Source organism: Oncorhynchus gorbuscha, linkage group LG25, assembly GCF_021184085.1.
Source record: "Oncorhynchus gorbuscha isolate QuinsamMale2020 ecotype Even-year linkage group LG25, OgorEven_v1.0, whole genome shotgun sequence".
Classification (NCBI taxonomy): domain Eukaryota; kingdom Metazoa; phylum Chordata; class Actinopteri; order Salmoniformes; family Salmonidae; genus Oncorhynchus; species Oncorhynchus gorbuscha.
The window spans coordinates 16115587-16135991 of NC_060197.1; the positions used below are offsets into that span (position 1 = coordinate 16115587).

The 20405-nt window shown below is 42.2% G+C and overlaps 1 protein-coding gene across 2 annotated transcripts in view; it reads left to right on the top strand.

Moving 5' to 3' along the window:
- LOC124014044 (ras-related and estrogen-regulated growth inhibitor) overlaps positions 1-20405 on the top strand; it is a 60885-nt gene that overhangs the window by 38027 nt on the left and 2453 nt on the right. For both annotated transcript variants that reach the window (XM_046328714.1, XM_046328715.1), the window contains 2 exons: positions 16003-16059; positions 19872-19945. In XM_046328714.1, coding sequence (XP_046184670.1) covers positions 16003-16059; positions 19872-19945 — 131 coding nt within the window. The remainder of the gene's footprint in view (positions 1-16002; positions 16060-19871; positions 19946-20405) is intronic.

Here is a 20405-nt window from a genome sequence, read left to right on the forward strand (position 1 = left end):
CCCACTGGATGTCATAAGGTGAATGCACCAATTTGTAAGTCGCTCTGGATAAGAGCGTCTGCTAAATGACTTAAATGTAAATGTAAATGTAATGTACTCCTCCATGCCATCGGCAGAATCATGGAACATATTCCAGTCTGTGCTAGCAAAACAGTCCCGTAGCATAGCATCTGCTTCATCTGAACACTTTATTGATATATTGATTTATTGATTTCATTTTTGCCTGTAAGCAGGAATCAGGAGGATATAATTATGGTCAGATTTGCCAAATGGAGGCCGAGGGAAAGCTTTGTATACATTTGTGTGTGGAGTAAAGGTGGTCCAGAGTTTTTTTTTCCCTCTGGTTGCACATTTAACATGTGGTAAACAGATTTAAATTTCCCTGCATTAAAGTCCCCGGCTACTAGGAGCGCCGCCTCTGGGTGAATGTTTTCTTGTTTGCTTATGGCGGAATACAGCTCATTCAATGCTGTCTTAGTACCAGCCTCTGACTGTGTTGGTATGTAAAACAGCTACACAAAATACAGATGTAAACTCTCTAGGTAGATAGTGTGGTCTACAGCTCATCATGTGATACTCTACCTCAGGCGAGCAATAGCTCGAGACATCCTTCGATATTGTGCACCTGCTGTTATTTACAAAAATACATAGTCCGTCGCCCCTGGTCTTACCAGACGCCGCTGTTCTATCCTGCCGGTGCAGCGTATAACCAGCCAGCTGTATGTTGATAGTGTCGTCGTTCAGCCACGACTCCGTGAAGCATAGGATTTTACAGTTTTGAATGTCCCATTAGGTAGTTTAATCGTCCGAGCAGGTCGTCAATTTTATTCTTCAAAGATTGCACGTTTGCTAGCAGAATGGAAGGAAGTGGGAGTTTATTCGATCGCCTACGAATTCTCAGGAGTCAGGCCGCCCTCTGGCTCCTTTTTCTACGCCTCCTCTTCACACAAATCATGGGGATCTGGGTCTGTTCCCGAGAAAGCAGTATATCGTTCGCATCGGGCTCGTCAGACTTCTTAAAAGGGAAAAAAAGGATTCTGCCAGTCCGTGGTGAGTAATGGCAGTCCTGATGTCCAGAAGTTATTTTCGGTCATAAGAGACGGTAGCGGAAACATTATGTACAAAATAAGTTAGAAACAATGCAAATAAACAAACAAAAAACACAATCTTTTGGCGCCTTCTTCTCCAGCGCCATTGTAGTTCAATTGCTTTAAGAACACATTTTGTGTGTGTTTTATATAGTTGAGTTGAGGAACACAGTTTCTTTTGTGGAGGAGTTCATTATAAGAGATTGGTGACCAGCATACAAGTTACATGTTTTCAGTCAGTCAATATTTCAATGGAGCAGCAGTGAGATGACAGGATACTGTGTAGAGGAATGCTTTTAAAACTACCCAAACAGTCACTCCAGTTAATGATTTACTTCAGCTTTGATTGGATCTCAGCGCCAGGCCAGTTAATGTAAACCATGAGAAAGCAATGTCCCAAATGGACCTGCAACAAGCATGACAGCTCTGTAGTCATAAAACACCTCCAGAAGAATAATACAATTTCTGAGTGCAAGATATTCAGTTTCACTGGCATATAGTACGTTCTATGGATGGTCTTAAACTGCAGTAATTTATATGAACATGACTGGGTTTTCTAACATTTCTATCCATTCATCATCATCAATAGCATCTCCCAGGTCTTCCTCACATTTTTGTTTGACATGTTTTGTGTCATCAGGAGAAGTCTATCAACCTTTGATACAGTTTGGAAATCAACTTTTGAGGTTTGTCAGACTGCCTTAAAATATCAAAAATACTCTACCTCAGGCGAGCAATAGCTTGAGACATTCTTCGATATCATGCACCTGCTGTTATTTACAAAAATACATAGTCCGTCGCCCCTTGTCTTACCAGATGCCGCTGTTCTATCCTGCCGGTACAGCGTATAACCAGCCAGCTGTATGTTGATAGTGTCGTCGTTCAGCCACGACTCCGTGAAGCATAGGATTTTACAGTTTTGAATGTCCCATTGGTAGTTTAATCGTCCGAGCAGGTCGTCAATTTTATTCTTCAAAGATTGCACGTTTGCTAGCAGAATGGAAGGAAGTAGGAGTTTATTCGATCGCCTACGAATTCTCAGGAGGCAGTTTGGAAATCAACTTTCGAAGTTTGTCAGACTGCCTTAAAATATCAAACACAGAGGGGGGGGGGATTATTTGTAAATACTTGTGGAGGGTTAGCCTGGTAAAACTAGACTGAACACTACACTCAAGTTCACTCAGGTTCAACGAGGCTAGTGTAGACTACCCACCAGACAGAGATTAGGTCGTCATGGGAGAGAGGAACCTCACAGCATTTTTTTGTGACCCTGGGAGGCAAGCTGAAACCCTGGGGCCATGTGGTGTCTGTCTGGTGGCTGTGGCGGAATCAATAGGGGCCTGTTCAATGAATAACACTGGCACTGATCTCGAACAAGGTCTTGGGAGTTGATAATTGCTTCTGCCTTGTTTATCAGACGGACATTCTCCCTCTGACGTTATAAAGGTAATTAGTTCACCCCGAGACAAAAGGAACCTGTTGCTAATCACCTCCCATGGTTGCTATGTTGACACTGGACAGCAAATGTAAAGGTCCTCCTCTCTCTGTCTTTTGCCCGTAGAGTAGGGGTGCTGATCTAGGATCCGTTTGGCCTTTTAGATCATAATGAATAAGATTACATGGACAGAGGGGACCTTATCCTAGTACTCCAACTCTGATGCTTTGACCCAGGTTATAAAAACTGGTCGTTTTTAAAATCGTTTTATCCCTCCCGAGGTTACATGTTGAGTCAATTCTCAAACGAGTCTGAGCTTGTTTTGTTTTTCAGTTTTATTGTGAAATCTGCTCAGATCTTCTTCTTTCACAAGGCTCAGCTATTGATCTTAACGACAGCCCAGATATAACAGGCCACAGTCCTCAATCCTCAGAGGCTATTGATCTAGTAGTCAGTGTGTCAGACAGATAGTCACGAGATATTGTGTAGCACCCGCGGAACCATTCAGATGGCGAGGATTAAGCTCTTTTCCCTTGGCCTGTTCTAATAAAAATTCAGGTTTATAAGAACTTTAAAATACGGCCTGGCCTACTGAAACACAAGCCTGGCAGGAAAAGAGGAGTAGCCATTATTGTGTTTTTGAGCCCTGCACCATGTTTTTCAGTAAGCATGTGGTTTTAGAATAGGACTGAGAAGAGACATTTACAATAACACTCTTGCTTTTAAAAGGAGCTCTAATGGAAGGAAGCACCTTATCGGTAAAAGCTCTACTTTTCTAGGAATTAATCCGAAGCCTTTTTGAGCATTTTGAGTCTGGTTCAATTTGAACAGCACAGACATCAGATATGGTATGTTACCTCGAACAAGGCTTCACACTCCATTGCTTGTGCTTTCCACCTGAAAAAGGCACAACTCTTTTGACCTAGACGGTCACCGGGGAATTTCAGGCGAACAAGAGAAGAAGAAAAGAAAAATGGTCCGGTAGCCTAGTTGGACAGCTCTGGCTACCTGCTCTCCAAAACGACAAATGATCTGGTGCTCTGCATTGACCTTGGTCTGGGACTAATTGCTATTTGCATGACTCTAACTGCTGTTTGAGTTTACTTTAACCACATTAGTGGCAAAATGTGTTGCTTCCAAGCAGAACCGAAGTAAGTCAAACAAGGTATTGAAAAGCACAATTTAGTGAAGAACCACTCAATTGCGTGACCGTTGAGAGTTTTTGTGGAACTTACTGTAAAAGTGTTACATTGAAGGCTTTGTAAGAAGCTTCAATAGTGAAACTGATAATGTGTTGATTTACTATCTTCAATGTGATGAAACTAATAAGAGGCCAATTTAGATTGGAATGGAGAGAAAATATGTTCATAAAAATCAGTGGCGCAACTTTGATTTTAGAAGTGGGGGAGTCATCATTTGTATTCATTTGATTTTTAGGGGGTAGATCAGCTTTAATATTGCAGATTGTGGCTTCCATCAATGTAATTGTCTGCATCATTTCCAACCACCCATATATATTTTTGTTAAATGTATATTTTAAAAAATATATATTTTCCTTTATTATCCACTAACCGTATGATCCCTCCCCCTAATTGGAGTAAACTAATGGCCAACCCCACTTAGGCTTTTACTTCCAGTTTATACACACTATATACATTTTACGGACACAGTATATTTTAAAATAGTTATCTTTAGTTTGTTTTCAGTCCCATCTTTCACCTCCACTCAACCCCTCCCATCCATCTCTGAACACCATCCAGTTTTGATCTCTATTTGCAATATATTTGAACTGTGCTGTGATGTTTCACAAAAGTTCTGAATCTTTCTATTCACATAGATTCTACATATTTTTGCTAAGTATATTATTATATTATTGCTCGATTTGATGACTTTTAACTCACCTAGCAATGCTATTTCCAGAGGGGGGACATAACTTGAACATTTCCTGTGTTTCTACACAATCTAATATGACCCATGGCCCTTCTAGCCATCTATTTAAGAACAACAAAAAGTAAGCAAAAATGCCCCCAGTCATCAAGCTTAGGTAAGAGATGAAGTGATATGACTGAACTCCTCATGATAATTCAATCAATATAGTGCTGCAACTTTAACCAATAGCCTAACAAATGAGCAACTCTTATAAATAAAGCACAGACTTAACTTTGAATTGTCTTTTAAGACATCCTCTATATCAAATTTCAGCCAGACCGCTCATCCAACCCGAGCCGTCTACACGCCCGACCCCCACCAGTCTTGTCAATAACTGATCTCTCTCTCCCCATCTTTTGATATTTTTTTTATGACTCAGCGAAGGTTTGGAAAACAAAAGTTGAATGAAAGCACACATTAACACACAGAAACAGTACACATTCCATATAATTCATATCATAGGCCTAATAGTTCTGTAGAGCTCTTTTTCCTTTCACGGAATATAGCTGGGTCACCCCGAGCTGCCCCTAGGGGTCCATGGCCCTGTAGCGCCCCAACCCAACACAACCCACTCAGCTTTAGGATCTTAGTGAAACATTCATTATTGTTTTCAGGTGTGTTAGGCCACGGCCAGAGTGACATCAGTACAGCAGACCCCCAGGGCCAGGACTATGCAGCTCAGCAGCTAGGGATTGCCTAAATAGGTATCTCTGTTGACGTGGGCATGTTTTTAATACAGATTCCTTTTGTCGTACAGTATTCCATATAAGGCTTCCAGACCTTATGAAAGTTGCACAGTATACCCTTAATCTTAAAGCAAATCTAGTGATACTGTACATAACTTGATATTTCTTCACTACATTGGGAGGATAACTATCCTTCCAATGAATGGCAATGCATTTATTAGCCACTATAAATGCTAGCTTACACAGTTTCTTCTTATTTTTTAAATGTAACCTTTATTTAACTAGGCAAATCAGTTAAGAACAAATTCTTATTTACAATGACGACCTACCTGGGCCAATTGTGCGCCGCCCTATGGGACTCCCAATCACAGCCAGATATCACACAGTCTGGAATCAAACCAGGGACTCGAGTGACACTTCTGGCACTGAGATGCAGTGTCTTAGACCACTGCAACACTCGGCATTGATACGTCTCCAGTAGCAATTTTTACAAGCAAACAAAAACAGGGAAAAGGGGGAATCTGTAGACATGCTGAGTTAAAAGAACATTCTCTTTGCCAGAATTCAGCCAGCCTTCACCAGACCACAACATATACAAATATGTCCTCTTTTGTGCTTTACACCTCCAGAAGAATAATACAATTTCTGAGTGCATGATATTCAGTTTCACTGGCATATAGTAAGTTCTATGGATGGTCTTAAACTGCAGTAATTTATATGAACATGACTGGGTTTTCTAATAGTTGTATCCATTCATCATCAATAGCATCTCCCAGGTCTTCCTCACATTTTTTGTTTTTCATGTTTTGTGTCATCAGGAGAAGTCTATCAGCCCTTGACTCAGTTTGGGAATCAACTTCCGAGGTTTGTCAGACTGCCATAAAATAGCATCTGGCTTGTCCAGTGTTTGCTGCACAGAGAGAATGTGTTTAATCCTCAAATTCACATCACCTCTGTCACAGACTGGTCTTCCCTGGCTGCCTGACCCTTGTCACCATCTGATCCTCCTAAAATGAGGCATGACAAAATTACTTTGGTGTACATTATCCAAGAATATACTAAATGGTTCAATAATTGAAAGGACTATTATTTCTAGACTGTAGCTTTAACTTAAGCTGCTGTCATGTAGCTACTGTAGGTCTACCCATCAATTCAAGATGGAACTTCACCTGTGCTCCCTAGAGACTGGTCTTCCTTGGCTGTCTGACCCTGCTGGGAATCCTCTCACTCTTAAAAGGTAGGCTATAAAAATAGCTCAAGAGAAAGTGCAAGTCTCTCCTACTCTGCTCCCTTCAAACTACATCTACTATATTAATCTCTGGTAAACTAACCTATTTGAAGTTATTTTTGCACATTTGATATTGCCTATAGGGTGCAAAATTACTGGGATCATGGCTTGCAAGTGAATTTCCCACGCAGACCTCTACTGTGCACCATGACAGTGAAGCCTGCAAGGTTAGAGCTGTTTATTACTGACTGTTTCAGTGTGAAAAGTAGAGAACTATCTAGGGAACATAAAAGATAAATAAAGTTACATTGCCATACTGACTAATACAACTCGCATTACACTGAAAAAAACGTCAGTATCAATTTTAAATAATTTGGCCGATTTTGTTTCATTGTTTGTTTCAGGTCTAGTTTGATTGAGGCAAAGCTAACGTAAGCAAACTTTTGGCCAGCTCTTTTTAATGGTACATCAAACGGCGAAAGTTCATTTACTTCTGAAACGGGACAAAACATTTCCATACAAACACTAGTTTTTTTTTGTTAAGCTAAACAGCAGTTACCTTGCCAGCTACATCAGTCAACTAAAGAGTAACCCATTTCTGTTCTGCTACCTTTTACAACTCAGTGAAAGAGAGCAACATATAGGGGAAGATTGTCAAACTTTTCTTTTTGCTTTGGGAAGGTTGTGTCTTTTTTGGGGGGGGAGGGTACTGGATTTTTCTCAAACAATAGCTCGACTTACCCCGGCGCTCCAACTGACTCCGACAGTTGAACTTGAACGTGTACCATTGCCGCCCTGGGTCCCGACAATAACACGGCCAAGGCTGTCCTCTCGTGCAACTTCTTCAACAGATTAATGTGGTAAATCTGTTAGTGTTTCCCCCCACTGGGCTGTCCCGAATTGTCCCCTCAGTTGGCCCCCCGTGGGGGTCTCGACTGGCCCCTCAAAATCGAGGAGGGGGAGGCTGGGCTCCTCTTCCAGTGGTTCACCAGGGGGTCCAGGTTCCAGCTCCCCCTCCGACTCCGGGCCCGTAGAGTCAAGTAGGTTAACCGGTGGCTTCTGTGCCGCACAGGCGAGGGGTCGTCCCCGCTCTCTTCTTCGGCCGGCTCATATCTTTTCTTCAACTTGTGCCCCCATAGGGCCGTGAACAGTGGACAATCCAGTCCCACTAGGAGAGGTACCGGCAGCTCTGGTACTGCACCCACCCTCATCTGGCAGCGCCCTTGTGGCGTCACGATGTTGGTCCATCCGGTGGCATACTGCTTTGTCACCGTGAACACAGGAAATGGACATCTCCCTACCCCGTTCCGTCTCCTGGTTCAGTACTTACAAGTGTAACCATGCTTCCGGAGTCTAATAGCGCCTCCGTGTCGTGTCTATTCACCTTCACCGGGACCATGGGTGCAGTTGATTCGTGGTGCGTCCAACTGGAGGTGACATAATTCACGGCGTGACCCACCTCGCCTCAAGGGCTAGCTGATGGCATCAACTCCTCTCGAGCCGGGCAATTCCAGGCATTGTGCCCACGGGCACCACACTCAAAACACCCCCTTTGGTCTCTATCTACCTGCGGTCGTCGGTGGCAGGTCGGCCCTACCCCGGCTGTCTCTCCACATGTTTGCCGTCCTTTGGCCCTGCCAACTGTCGGTTCGGGGTACATTGCGGTGGGGCTGTCCTTCAGTCCCCTCGGACGGGTCGCCGACTCGTCCCGGCTCCCACTCAGCAGTGCCTGAGTGTTCTAATGTATCTCCACTGCTTCCAGGAGGCCCTCCAAGGTCTGGGGTGCACATGGACTCGTGGCCCTCTTCATGTCCAGGACCACTTTGTTAAGGATGGAGAGGGTGGATACGTCGGTGAGGAGCAGTGCCCTAGTGACGCGCAGTAGATTGCTCATCTGGGCTCGGGGGGGATGCGTCAGATGCAAACCTCCAGTCGTGGAACCGTTGAGGCCGATGGGCCAGGCTGTACCCGTAGCGGCTGAGTATCTAACGTTTGAGTACGTCGTAGTTTGTCGCATGTTCGTCGTTTAGGTCCCAATACGCCTTTTGGGCATTCCCAGAGAGGAACAATTGTTTTTTCTGAGGTCTTGGCTGATTTCTTTTCATTTTCCCATGATGTCAAGCAAAGTGGCACGGAGTTTGAAGGTAGGCCTTGAAATACATCCACACGTACTCCTCCAATTGACTCAAATAGCCTGTCAAAAGCTTCTAAAGCCATGACATAATTTTCGGGATTTTTCAAAGCAAGGTTTAAAGGTACAGTCTACTTAGTGTATGTAAACTTCTGAACAACTGGAATTGTGATACAGTGAATTATAAGTGAAACAATTGTTGGAAAAATGACATGTGTCATGCACAAAGGAGATGTCCTAACCAACTTGCCAAACTATAGTTTGTTAGGTTCTCTGGGATATGTGGGATGGTAGCGTCCCACCTCGCCAACAGCCAGTGAAATTGCATGGCGCCAAATTCAAAACAACAGAAGTACCATAATTACAATTCTTCAAACATAGAAGTATTTTACACCATTTTAAAGATATTCTTGTAAATCCAGCCACAGTGTCCGATTTCAAATAGGCTTTACAGCGAAAGCACACCAAATGATTGTTTGGTCACAGAAAACCATACAGCCATTTTCTAGCCAAGGAGAGGGCTCACAAAAACCAGAAATAGCGATTAAATTAATCACAAACCTTTGATCTTCATCACATGGCACTCACAGGACTTCATATTACCCAGTAAATGTGTGTTTTGTTCGATAAAGTTAATATTTATGTCCAATAACCTTATTTGAAATTGGTGTGTTATGATCAGAAATGTATTGTCTCAAACAAACATCCAGTGAAAGTGTAGAGAGCCACATCAAATTACAGAAATACTCATAATAAACATTGATAAGAGATACAAGTGTTATGCATGGAAATATAGATAAACTTCTCCTTCATGCAACCGCTGTGTCAGATTTCAAAACGCTTTACGATGAAAGCACACCTTGCGATTATACAATGCTCAAAAAAATAAAGGGAACACTTAAACAACACAATGTAACTCCAAGTCAATCACACTTCTGTGAAATCAAACTGCCCACTTAGGAAGCAACACTGATAAATTTCCCGATAAATTTCACATGCTGTTGTGCAGGTCATCCAGGATGGCACATCAATGCGAGCTGTGGCAAGAAGGTTTGCTGTGTCTGTCAGCGTAGTGTCCAGAGCATGGAGGCGCTACCAGGAGACAGGCCAGTACATCAGGAGATGTGGAAGAGGCCGTAGGAGGGCAATAAGCCAGCAGCAGGACCGCTACCTCCGCCTCTGTGCAAGGGGGAGCAGGAGGAGCACTGCAAAATTACCTCCAGCAGGCCACAAATGTGCATGTCTGCTCAAACAGCCAGAAACAGAATCCATGAGGGTGGTATGAGGGCCCGACGTCCACAGGAGGGGGTTGTGCTTACAGCCCAACACCGTGCAGGACGTTTGGCATTTGCCAGAGAACACCAAGATTGGCAAATTCGCCACTGGCGCCCTGTGCTCTTCACAGATGAAAGCAGGTTCGCACTGAGCACATGTGACAGACATGACAGAGTCTGGAGACGCCGTGGAGAACAGCATGACCGGTTTGGCGGTGGGGTGGCATTTCTTTGGGGGGAAATGGTGTGGGGTGGCATTTCTTTGGGGGGGCCCCACAGCCCTCCATGTGCTCGCCAGAGGTAGCCTGACTGCTATTAGGTACCGAGATGAGATCCTCAGACCCCTTGTGAGACCATATGCTGCTGCGGTTGGCCCTGGGTTCCTCCTAATGCAAGACAATGCTGGACCTCATGTGGCTGGAGTGTGTCAGCAGTTCCTGCAAGAGGAAGGCATTGATGCAATGGACTGGCCCGCCCGTTCCCCGGACCTGAATCCAATTGAGCACAACTGGGACATCATGTCTCGCTCCATCCACCAACTGTGTTGCACCACAGACTGTCCAGGAGTTGGCGGATGCTTTCATCCAGGTCTGGGAGGAGATCCTTCAGGAGACCATCCCCCACCTCATCAGGAGCATGCCCAGGCGTTGTGGGGAGATCATACAGGCACGTGGAGACCACACACACTACTGAGCCTCATTTGGACTTGTTTTAATGACATTACATCAAAGTTGGATCAGCCTGTAGTGTGGTTTTCCACTTTAATCCAGACCTCCATGGGTTGTGCGTCAAGCATTGCGCTGTTTGACTTCAAACCTATCGACTCCCGAGATGAGGCTGGTGTAACCGATGTGAAATGGCTAGCTAGTTAGCGGGATGCGCGCTAATAGCGTTTCAAACGTCACGTGGAGTGGTTGTTCCCCTTGCTCTGCATGGGTAACGCTGCTTCGAGGGTAGCTGTTGTTGTGTTCCAGGTTCGAGCCTAGGGAGGAGCGAGGAGAGGGACGGAAGCTATACTGTTACACTGGCAATACTAAAGTGCCTATTAGAACATCCAATCGTCAAAGGTTAATGAAATACAAATGGTATAGAGGGAAATAGTCCTGTAATAACTACAACTTAAAACTTCTTACCTGGGAATATTGAAGACTCTAAAGGATCCACCAGCTTTCATATGTTCTCATGTTCTGAGCAAGGAACTTAAACGTTAGCTTACGTTAGCTTTCTTACATGGCACATATTGCACATTTACTTTTTTCCCCAACACTTTGTTTTTGCATTATTTATTTGAGGCTAAATAGATTTTTAAGTATTATATTAAGTTTAAAAAAGTGTTCATTAAGTATTGTTGTAATTGTCATTATTACTATATATATATATATAATATATATATATATATATATAAATATATATATAAATATATAAATATATATATATATATAATATATATATATATATATATATTTTTATATATTTTTAAATATATATATATATATATAATATATATATATATATATATATATAAATATATATATATAAATATATATATATAAATATATATATATATAAATATATATATATATATATATATAAATATATATATATATATATATATAAATATATATATATATAAATATATAAATATATATATAAATAAATATAAATATATATATATATATAATATATATATATAAATATAAATATATATATATAAATATATATATATAAATATATATTTATATATATATATATTTATATATATATATATTTATATATATATATATTTATATATATATATATTATATATATATATATATTATATATATTTATATATATATATATATTTATATATAAATATATATATATAAAATACTTATTTCCCTCATTAAAATGCAAATCAATTTATAACATTTTTGACCTGCGTTTTTCTGGATTTTTTGTTGTTATTCCTTCTCTCACTGTTAAAATAAACCTACCATTAAAATTATAGACTGATAATTTCTTTGTCAGTGGGCAAACCGTACAAAATCAGCAGGGAATCACATACTTTTTTTCCCTCACTGTACACCAGATAGATGCATGAAATGTGTTTTACAGGGTCAGCCATAGTAGTAGAGTACCCCTAGAGCAAATTAGGGTTAAGTTTCGTGCTCAAGGATATATTCACAGATTTTTTTTTTCTCTCCCTTTGACGGGTCAGCTTTCGAACCAGCAACCTTTCAGTTGTTTGGCCCAACGCTCTAACCCCTAGGCTACCTGCCACCCTCCCCTATTTTAGACCACCCCAGTAAATTTAGAACTGTCCCTAACTGTTTTGACATCAAGTTCGGCCATCGGCTAATCAGCTGGGTGTACAGACTCAAGAAATTAGAATGTACCAGAGGCCACAAATATAGAGCTCATTTTAAAGTATATACTGTACTCTATACCATCTACTGCATCTTGCCTATGCCTTTCGGCCATCATTCATCCATATATTTACATGTACATGTATTCATTCATTTACACTTGTGTGTGTGTATAAGGTAGTTGTTGTGAAATTGTTAGATTACTTGTTAGATATTACTGCATGGTCGGAACTAGAAGCACAAGCATTTCGCTACACTCGCATTAACATCTGATAACCAATAACATTTGATTTGAAAATCTTTTAGAACCCTGGGGGGCGACTGGCTACTTTTTCTATTTGGCTGGCTACTCTATGTACTTGTGGAAAACACTTTTCTTTAATGTCTCGAATACCTATTACATAGCCAACACATTGAATAGAATTACCAAGCGGTTATCTTCACATCTCAACCTAATTGAATGGCAATTATGTCTGCAGTGTCCAAAGTTATTGTATTTACTTGGAGTTATTAGACTATCAACTGAAATATCAACTCTGTAAATAACACACTCTACAACACTTATTTGATCTCTTAGTGTCAAATAAAGGCACTACATGCAATTAAAATATCAGATCACAATAAACAGCCTTTCAGTAGCCTAATAAAGAGAGAAATTCAATTGCTTAACATTTTTTGATAATAATTTATGGCACAACTGAAGTGAGGAGTGGGATTAATCATAGGTAGAAAGCTATTTGTTTTCCTCAAGCTATTTTTACCTTTGGTAAAACAACACTCTTCTAAACCACAGGGAAGTGGCTACAGTGACTACATCCAGTGGGTTTATAATTCTACAATAAGGACAGGAAGTCAAAGTTCCAATCCTGTGGCACATAAGGATATTTCATCATTTGAACTGAGACTCTACCTTCAGAATGACGATAGCGCTACACTTTAAAAAAATGCTGGGTTAAAAACAACCCAATTTTGGTTATTTGGTAACCCAGCGCTGGGTAAATATTGGACAGAACACACACTGGGTGATGTAGTCCATAGGTTATTTTCATGAGGCGTGGCTTCCAGATAGTTATTTTTGGACACCCGTGAGAGCAAATGTAATTCCTGTTCATCGTGATAAATTTCAACACTGAAAATTAAAAGATGTTCTTGAATATATTTTGCACATTAAACTCTAATACATTTCACAACATTATTATATACATATCACAACATTGAGGTACAATATTAGGATATGTATTATTTATCCCAACATTGGTATATGTATAGGCTCTTTAGAAACTCACACTTGTAACCCTCATTTAAGCCACAAAGGTTTCAGTGTTCAACCTTAACATGTGATAATACAACAGAACATATTAACATTTACTCTCACGGGTGGCCAAAAGTAACTACCTGAAACACACATCCCTATTAAGTCACCCCTCCAGTCTTCTGATCTGAACTGCTGGGTCATATCTCAATAACCCAGCATCAATAACCCAGCACCCAGGATCAATAACCCACCAGTTATTAAAGAAAACAACCCAACTAAATGTCCTAATGCCTGGCAACCCAGCAGTCGGGTCATCCAAACAACCCAGCATTTTTGTGTAGTGTTCTTTTCTATGGGAATGACTATCATTGGATAGAATGGTCTTATGCATTTCATATTTATGACAACAAAGACACAAAGTGAAAAGAAGCTAGGCGTAAATGGTAATTAGATATTTGGGGCCACCATTGTTCCTGTTCCCAAGAAAGATAAGGTAACTGAGCTAAACGACTACCGCCCCGTAGCACTCACTTCCGTCATCATGAAGTGCTTTGAGAGACTAGTCAAGGACCATATCACCTCCACCCTACCTGACACCCTAGACCCACTCCAATTTGCTTACCGCCCAAATAGGTCCACAGACGATGCAATCTCAACCACACTGCACACTGCCCTAACCCACCTGGACAAGAGGAATACCTATGTGAGAATGCTGTTCATCGACTACAGCTCGGCATTCAACACCATAGTACCCTCCAAGCTCGTCATCAAGCTCGAGACCCTGGGTCTCGACCCCGCCCTGTGCAACTGGGTACTGGACTTCCTGACGGGCCGCCCCCAGGTGGTGAGGGTAGGCAACAACATCTCCTCCCCGATCCTCAACACGGGGCCCCACAAGGGTGTAGCCCTCTCCTGTAACCCACACGCACGCTCCAACTCAATCATCAAGTTTGCGGACGACACAACAGTGGTAGGCTTGATTACCAACAACGACGAGACGGCCTACAGGGAGGAGGTGAGGGCCCTCGGAGTGTGGTGTCAGGAAAATAACCTCACACTCAACGTCAAAAAACTAAGGAGATGATTGTGGACTTCAGGAAACAGCAGAGGGAACACCCCTATCCACATCGATGGAACAGTAGTGGAGAGGGTAGCTAGTTTTAAGTTCCTCGGCATACACATCACAGACAAACTGAATTGGTCCACTCACACTGACAGCGTACATTTCAACCTCAGGAGGCTGAAGAAATGGCTTGTCACCAAAAGCACTCACAAACTTCTACAGATGCACAATCTCCTGGCGGGCTGTATTGGTAGAACTGCTCCGCCCTCAACCGTATCTCCAGAGGGTAGTGAGGACTGCACAACGCATCACCGGGGGCAAACTTGCCCTCCAGGACACCTACACCACCCGTTGTTACAGGAAGGCCATAAAGATCATCAAGGACATCAACCACCCGAACCACTGCCTGTTCACCCCGCTATCATCCAGAAGGCGAGGTCAGTACAGGTGCATCAAAGCTGGGACCGAGAGACTGAAAAACAGCTTCTATCTCAAGGCCATCAGACTGTTAAACAGCCACCACTAACACTGAGTGGCTGTGCCAACACACTGTCATTGACACTGACCCAACTCCAGCCATTTTAATAATGGGAATTGATGGGAAATGATGTAAATATATCACTAGCCACTTTAAACAATGCTACCTTATATAATGTTACTTACCACATTATTCATCTCATATGCATATGTATATACTGTACTCTACATCATCGACTGCATCCTTATGTAACAATGTATCACTAGCCACTTTAACTATGCCACTTTGTTTACTTTGTCTACACACTCATCTCATATGTATATACTGTACTCTACTGTATGCTGCTCTGTTTTATATCCTTGCTCTATATTTATAAGACAGTAGTTTTGAATTGTTATTAGATTACTTGTTGGTTATCACTGCATTGTCGGAACTAGAAGCACAAGCATTTTGCTACACTCGCATTAACATCTGCTAACCATGTGTATGTGACAAATAAAATTTGATTTGATTTGATTTTGAACGCATGTCTGGTCTAGCAGGCTGTCTCTGAACACACTGTATTTGAAGATGTAAAACAATTCAGACGACATGCTGCTGTATCTGTATGCACACGGTTCCTTTAAGGCTTACAAGCATCTGTCTCTAATACATTCCTGCTTGTAAGTGGCTCTGATTAGATGTGCATATAAAAGCCCCCCCCAGATGAGCGTTCTGTGCATCTGATACCGAGTGGGGAGAGTTTTCCATCCCACCCAAACTGATTACCCCTGTCTGTCAAGACATAATCCTATCTTCATGTTTTCACTTGCTCTATATTTAAATTGATTGATTGAATTACATTACAGCACAGTATGTTAATTCCCCTTCTCTCCATCCCTCCCTCCCTCCTCCCTCCCCACCCTCCCCATCTCTCTCTCTCTCTCTCTGCCCATCCATCTCTCTCTCCCATCCATCTCATCCATCTCTCTCTCTCCCCATCCATCTCTCTCTCTCCCCATCCATCTCTCTCTCTCCCCATCCATCTCTCTCTCTCCCCATCCATCTCTCTCTCTCCCTCCCTCCCTCCATCTATCCCTCTCTACAGCTCTAGTGGTGAGGTTTCTGACCAGACGTTTCATCTGGGAGTATGACCCAACGCTTGGTAAGACACCCTTCCTGCTCCCCTCCTGCTGTCCTAGGCAACATTGAAAACAACCTGCACAACACTAGTCTTAGTGTGTTTTGTGCAGCCAGTAAAGCACTCTCCCTATGATTTTGGGTATCAAAGGCTTTATCTGACCTCAAAGGTTGTTTTGATCCAGAGATGACCGTGCTGCGTTGGTCAAAGCCTTCTATCGCTGCGAGTTATCATATCAAGATAGCAGCCACAGTAATAATAATCACTCCCATGTGGTAGTATATTTCCCCCATATCTCCTCAACATATCATACAGATTCATTTCCTGACAATATGCCTTTTTAGGTTAGGCCTGACCTTGTTTTTATAGCAAAAACTACATCACAAGCCTAGCCTGGTCTGTGATTTAACATGCTATGAATGCTATGTGATTATGAGACAGGGATAGAGGCAATGCCTTAAGTTTAGGGCGAAGCGTCATTCATTCACGCCAGTTGTCGGTTAATCAGGTTCACATATAGGCTAAGTGACCACAGTGACCGTGCAAGGGGAGGTTCGTATAGTAAGCCTACATCCCATCATTGGCAGGAAAATGCTATTGTGGCATGTTTTGCTTAAAGCTAGAACAATATTGGGGTTGTTCGGTTCATGGTTCGAAGGCATGCTATGTACAGAGTCCGCCTCATTAGAAGTTGAATAACACCGTGGCACAGACCCAACTGTTGGCATGGGGGGAGCAGTAACATGATATAGACATTAAGCCTCATTGCATGCAGATATTTCAATGTGATGAATGCTATATATACACATATACTCCTACAAATACCAATGGTCTAAGATATGCTCATAGCATGCTGTCAAACAATTAGCTTGAAATTGGATCCGGCAGATATTTATATATATTTTCTCACTGCAAGCCACGTCTCTGATTCCCATTGACAGTTCCCCCATTTCCCCCCTGAATGTGATGTACGTTTTGGTGCAGGCTCAAGTGCTTGTTATTCGAACAGCATTCAAGAGTATAACCTAGTACCCACCACAGCTTATTTCCTGACATCACACAAGGGTTGAATGAAAGATGAAGGCTTTGGGCTGAGAGAGTTGGAGAGAGACACAGCGCTCACCGCTCTGTAAGAAACTTGGACGTTGAGAATATTGAATTACAACACCAGACAGATTAATTTCATGAAGTTTCAGAACAGGGTCTGGAAGCAATTTAATCACGTTTTTGCAAACAGTACGCAGCGTGTGTATACTGTAGGTTACACATATCCTTCGGTGGTTTATGCAAGTCCAGAAAAGTAATATGATTTTAATAACGTGCCTTGTAGGCTACTAAATTGGTCATTTCATCATATGATGATAGAATCCCTAAAATGGAGCCCTCTGATTAAATCAACCACCATGCTGTCAATCTCAAAACGCCTGTAATGAAATGAACAGCAATCTGTTTCGATTGACATTCAAGAAGCACTTACTTTGCGTAGGTGTACAGTCTGCACATACAAATGGATTTGATGAAGCTATGATAATGAGACGAAATCTGGAGGAAACCTCTACCACATCTTTCGCTTTACTTCGAAGAGATGCCATCTGCTCATTTGTTTTATCAGATTCTTGGGGGGGGGGGGGGTATTAAACAGCCGTGCAAAATGAAGCTGTTGTACAACAGAGTGCTTTCCATTTCATTATTATATTGTTACGTAATTGAACTGTAGGAATATGATATGTTGAAACCTTGTTCCTTTTTGATGTTCCCTCAATTCTGATCAGAGTTTAGGAATTAGGATTTAACCTGCGCAAAGGGGATCAATTACATATGATTACAAAAGACTGCTACAGTGACTAACATCAGGAAAATATTTTTTTGGGGGGATGGAGATACACAATTCAATATATAAATACATGAGTGTAGCCGATGTGAAATGGCTCGCCAGTTAGCGGTGGTGCGCGCTTAGTGGCGTTTCCATCGGTGACGTCACTTGCTCTGAGACCTTGAAGTAGTGGTTCCCCTTCCCCCGGCTTTTGTGGAGCGATGGGTAACGATGCTTCGAGGGTGACTGTTGACGTGTGCAGAGCATCCCTGGTTCGCGCCCAGGTCGGGGCAAGGGGACGGACGTAAAGTCTATACTGTTACATAAGCATACCCTTTTCCCAAAGTCATATAATCTATGTGGGTGAATGCCACAGGAGGTTGGTGCCACCTTAATTGGGGAGGACGGGCTCGTGGTATTCAGAGGAATGGTATCATACATGGTTTCCATGTGTTTGATGCCATTTGATGCCATTCCTTTGGCTCAGTTCCAGCCATTATTATGAGTCGTCCTCCCCTCTGCAGCCTCCACTAGGGAATGTGTTTTCCTGGCTCTGGACCGGAGCATTGTCATGCTTGTTGCCATGACGCCAATAATTTGACAATGGCGGCAAACCCTGCTCATTGCGGCAGTCTTGTCAGGACTTTTCCCCCACAATTAAAAAACAGTTCTACATTTCTATGGTTTTTCATATATGGTGGTTCTCTGTTTATTGTTCAATTGTAAACTATTTATTTTCCGACTCCACCCTGCCCAGCTAACACACACAACTGCTAATATTATCATTCTACCGTAGAATAGGAATATGAGAATTCCATTAATTGTCACTCAATGGGAAGCATGTGAGCAGTGTAATTATGTAAGTTGGCTTGTCATTCATACAAAAAGTTACCTTTGTGTTCGTGCCGATGCCGAAAGTAGCTGTGAACAACAATTTATACCCCCCTCTGATCTAATCTTATTTACCTCATGAAATGAAGTCTTACCAAGTCACTCCTCAATAAAAGGGGCAGAGAAATCTACTACAATAACTACTACCTACTAGAAATCGACTATTAATCTAATTTATTGAGGTCATATGACATTGCACAATCACAGGAATAAATATCACAGATAGAAACAAATAAGAAAGCAGATGCTTGGCATTCCAGTGAGTGAGCAGAACAAGAAAACACATTTCTAAGAGGCGTAGTAGTTAAAAGTACAAACAGCTTGAGATGGGGGCTGATCTGTTGAGGTTTCCAGTTAATATTCTGGTATGAGACTTTCTCTTTCAGCATTCTAAAATAACACCAACAGCAGCTCCAGGTTCTCGCTAGGAAATGAGTTATTTGCTGCCAGGAAAATGACTGGGGTGTTGGCCCTCAAGATCTTCAGATATGTGGGTTGGACCATTAAATCATCCCCAAGCCCCCCTGTTCATGCTGTCAATACCCAAACACACATAGTAGGTGTGTGTGTGTGTGTGTGTGTGTTCAGGTGTGCGCTTGCACGTGTGTGGATGTGGCAGCTGAAATGGGACGTCCTGTGAGACCCGTGCTACCCTCTAGCTATAGAAGGCATTAAATCAACACCCTAGCAGTCGCGCTGGGTGACATTTCACACGCACACAGTGTTTTACGTCCCAGAGGGCACCTGGGTAGAGGCAGGGATGATGACACGCACAGCTAACTAACACCCAACCGGAGCGTCCTAGTGTTACTGGCGGTTAAACTCCAGACCCCCGCCGTCTCCAATAGTAGCTGCCCACCATGCTTGAAAAAGCATGTTTTGAACAGGGAGAAGTGCCTTTTATGGTTTTTGAGAGTTTACACAGATTTGTATTTATTTTTACAAGAGACATTTCAGGTAAACTTACTCCTCATCTAGGTATAACAAAGGGTCATAGCCAGCATTCACATCTGTATCCACCTCGCATCCTGGTTCATTGACCAGCTAAACAACCAGGTGGGCTCAACGGTGCATGATAGACATAAACATGTTACCATCTTCTAAATGGGGTTTGTCTTTTTGTTCTTTCCAGAATCAACATATCGCCATCAAGCAACCATAGACGATGAGGTTGTTACCATGGAGATCCTTGACACAGCCGGACAGGTTGGAGCTTCAGCAACTTTGCACAGAAAACCGACATTTGTGTAGAGAAATGTTTACACTCTGACTGGCAATAGAATAAGAATAATTCATAGTCAATTGAATATCCCAGTTCAACCCTACTGTATAATGATGACTTAGAGTTTATTCACAGTAGCAGTCCTAGCTAAACCAAATCCTCGTTAGCGTTGCTCTATTCTGTTCTAATCAGCCATTGGGTAAACACATTATACGATAAATGTGCTGCTGCTAGTCTGAGTACGTAGGTGTTCTGCCTGCTACTAATTTCCCCTGTGAAACATCAAGCCAAGTCATCCTTCGCTCGTTACATTATATTCTATTTTGAGAGTGCAGGGAGTGAGAGTTTAGGTGAGGGCCTAACCAAGCGTTGCTAGACATGTCTTTCTCTGTCAGAGAGCCAGTGTAGAGCTGAGGTTTCTTCGTTCTCTTCAAAGCTGTTGAA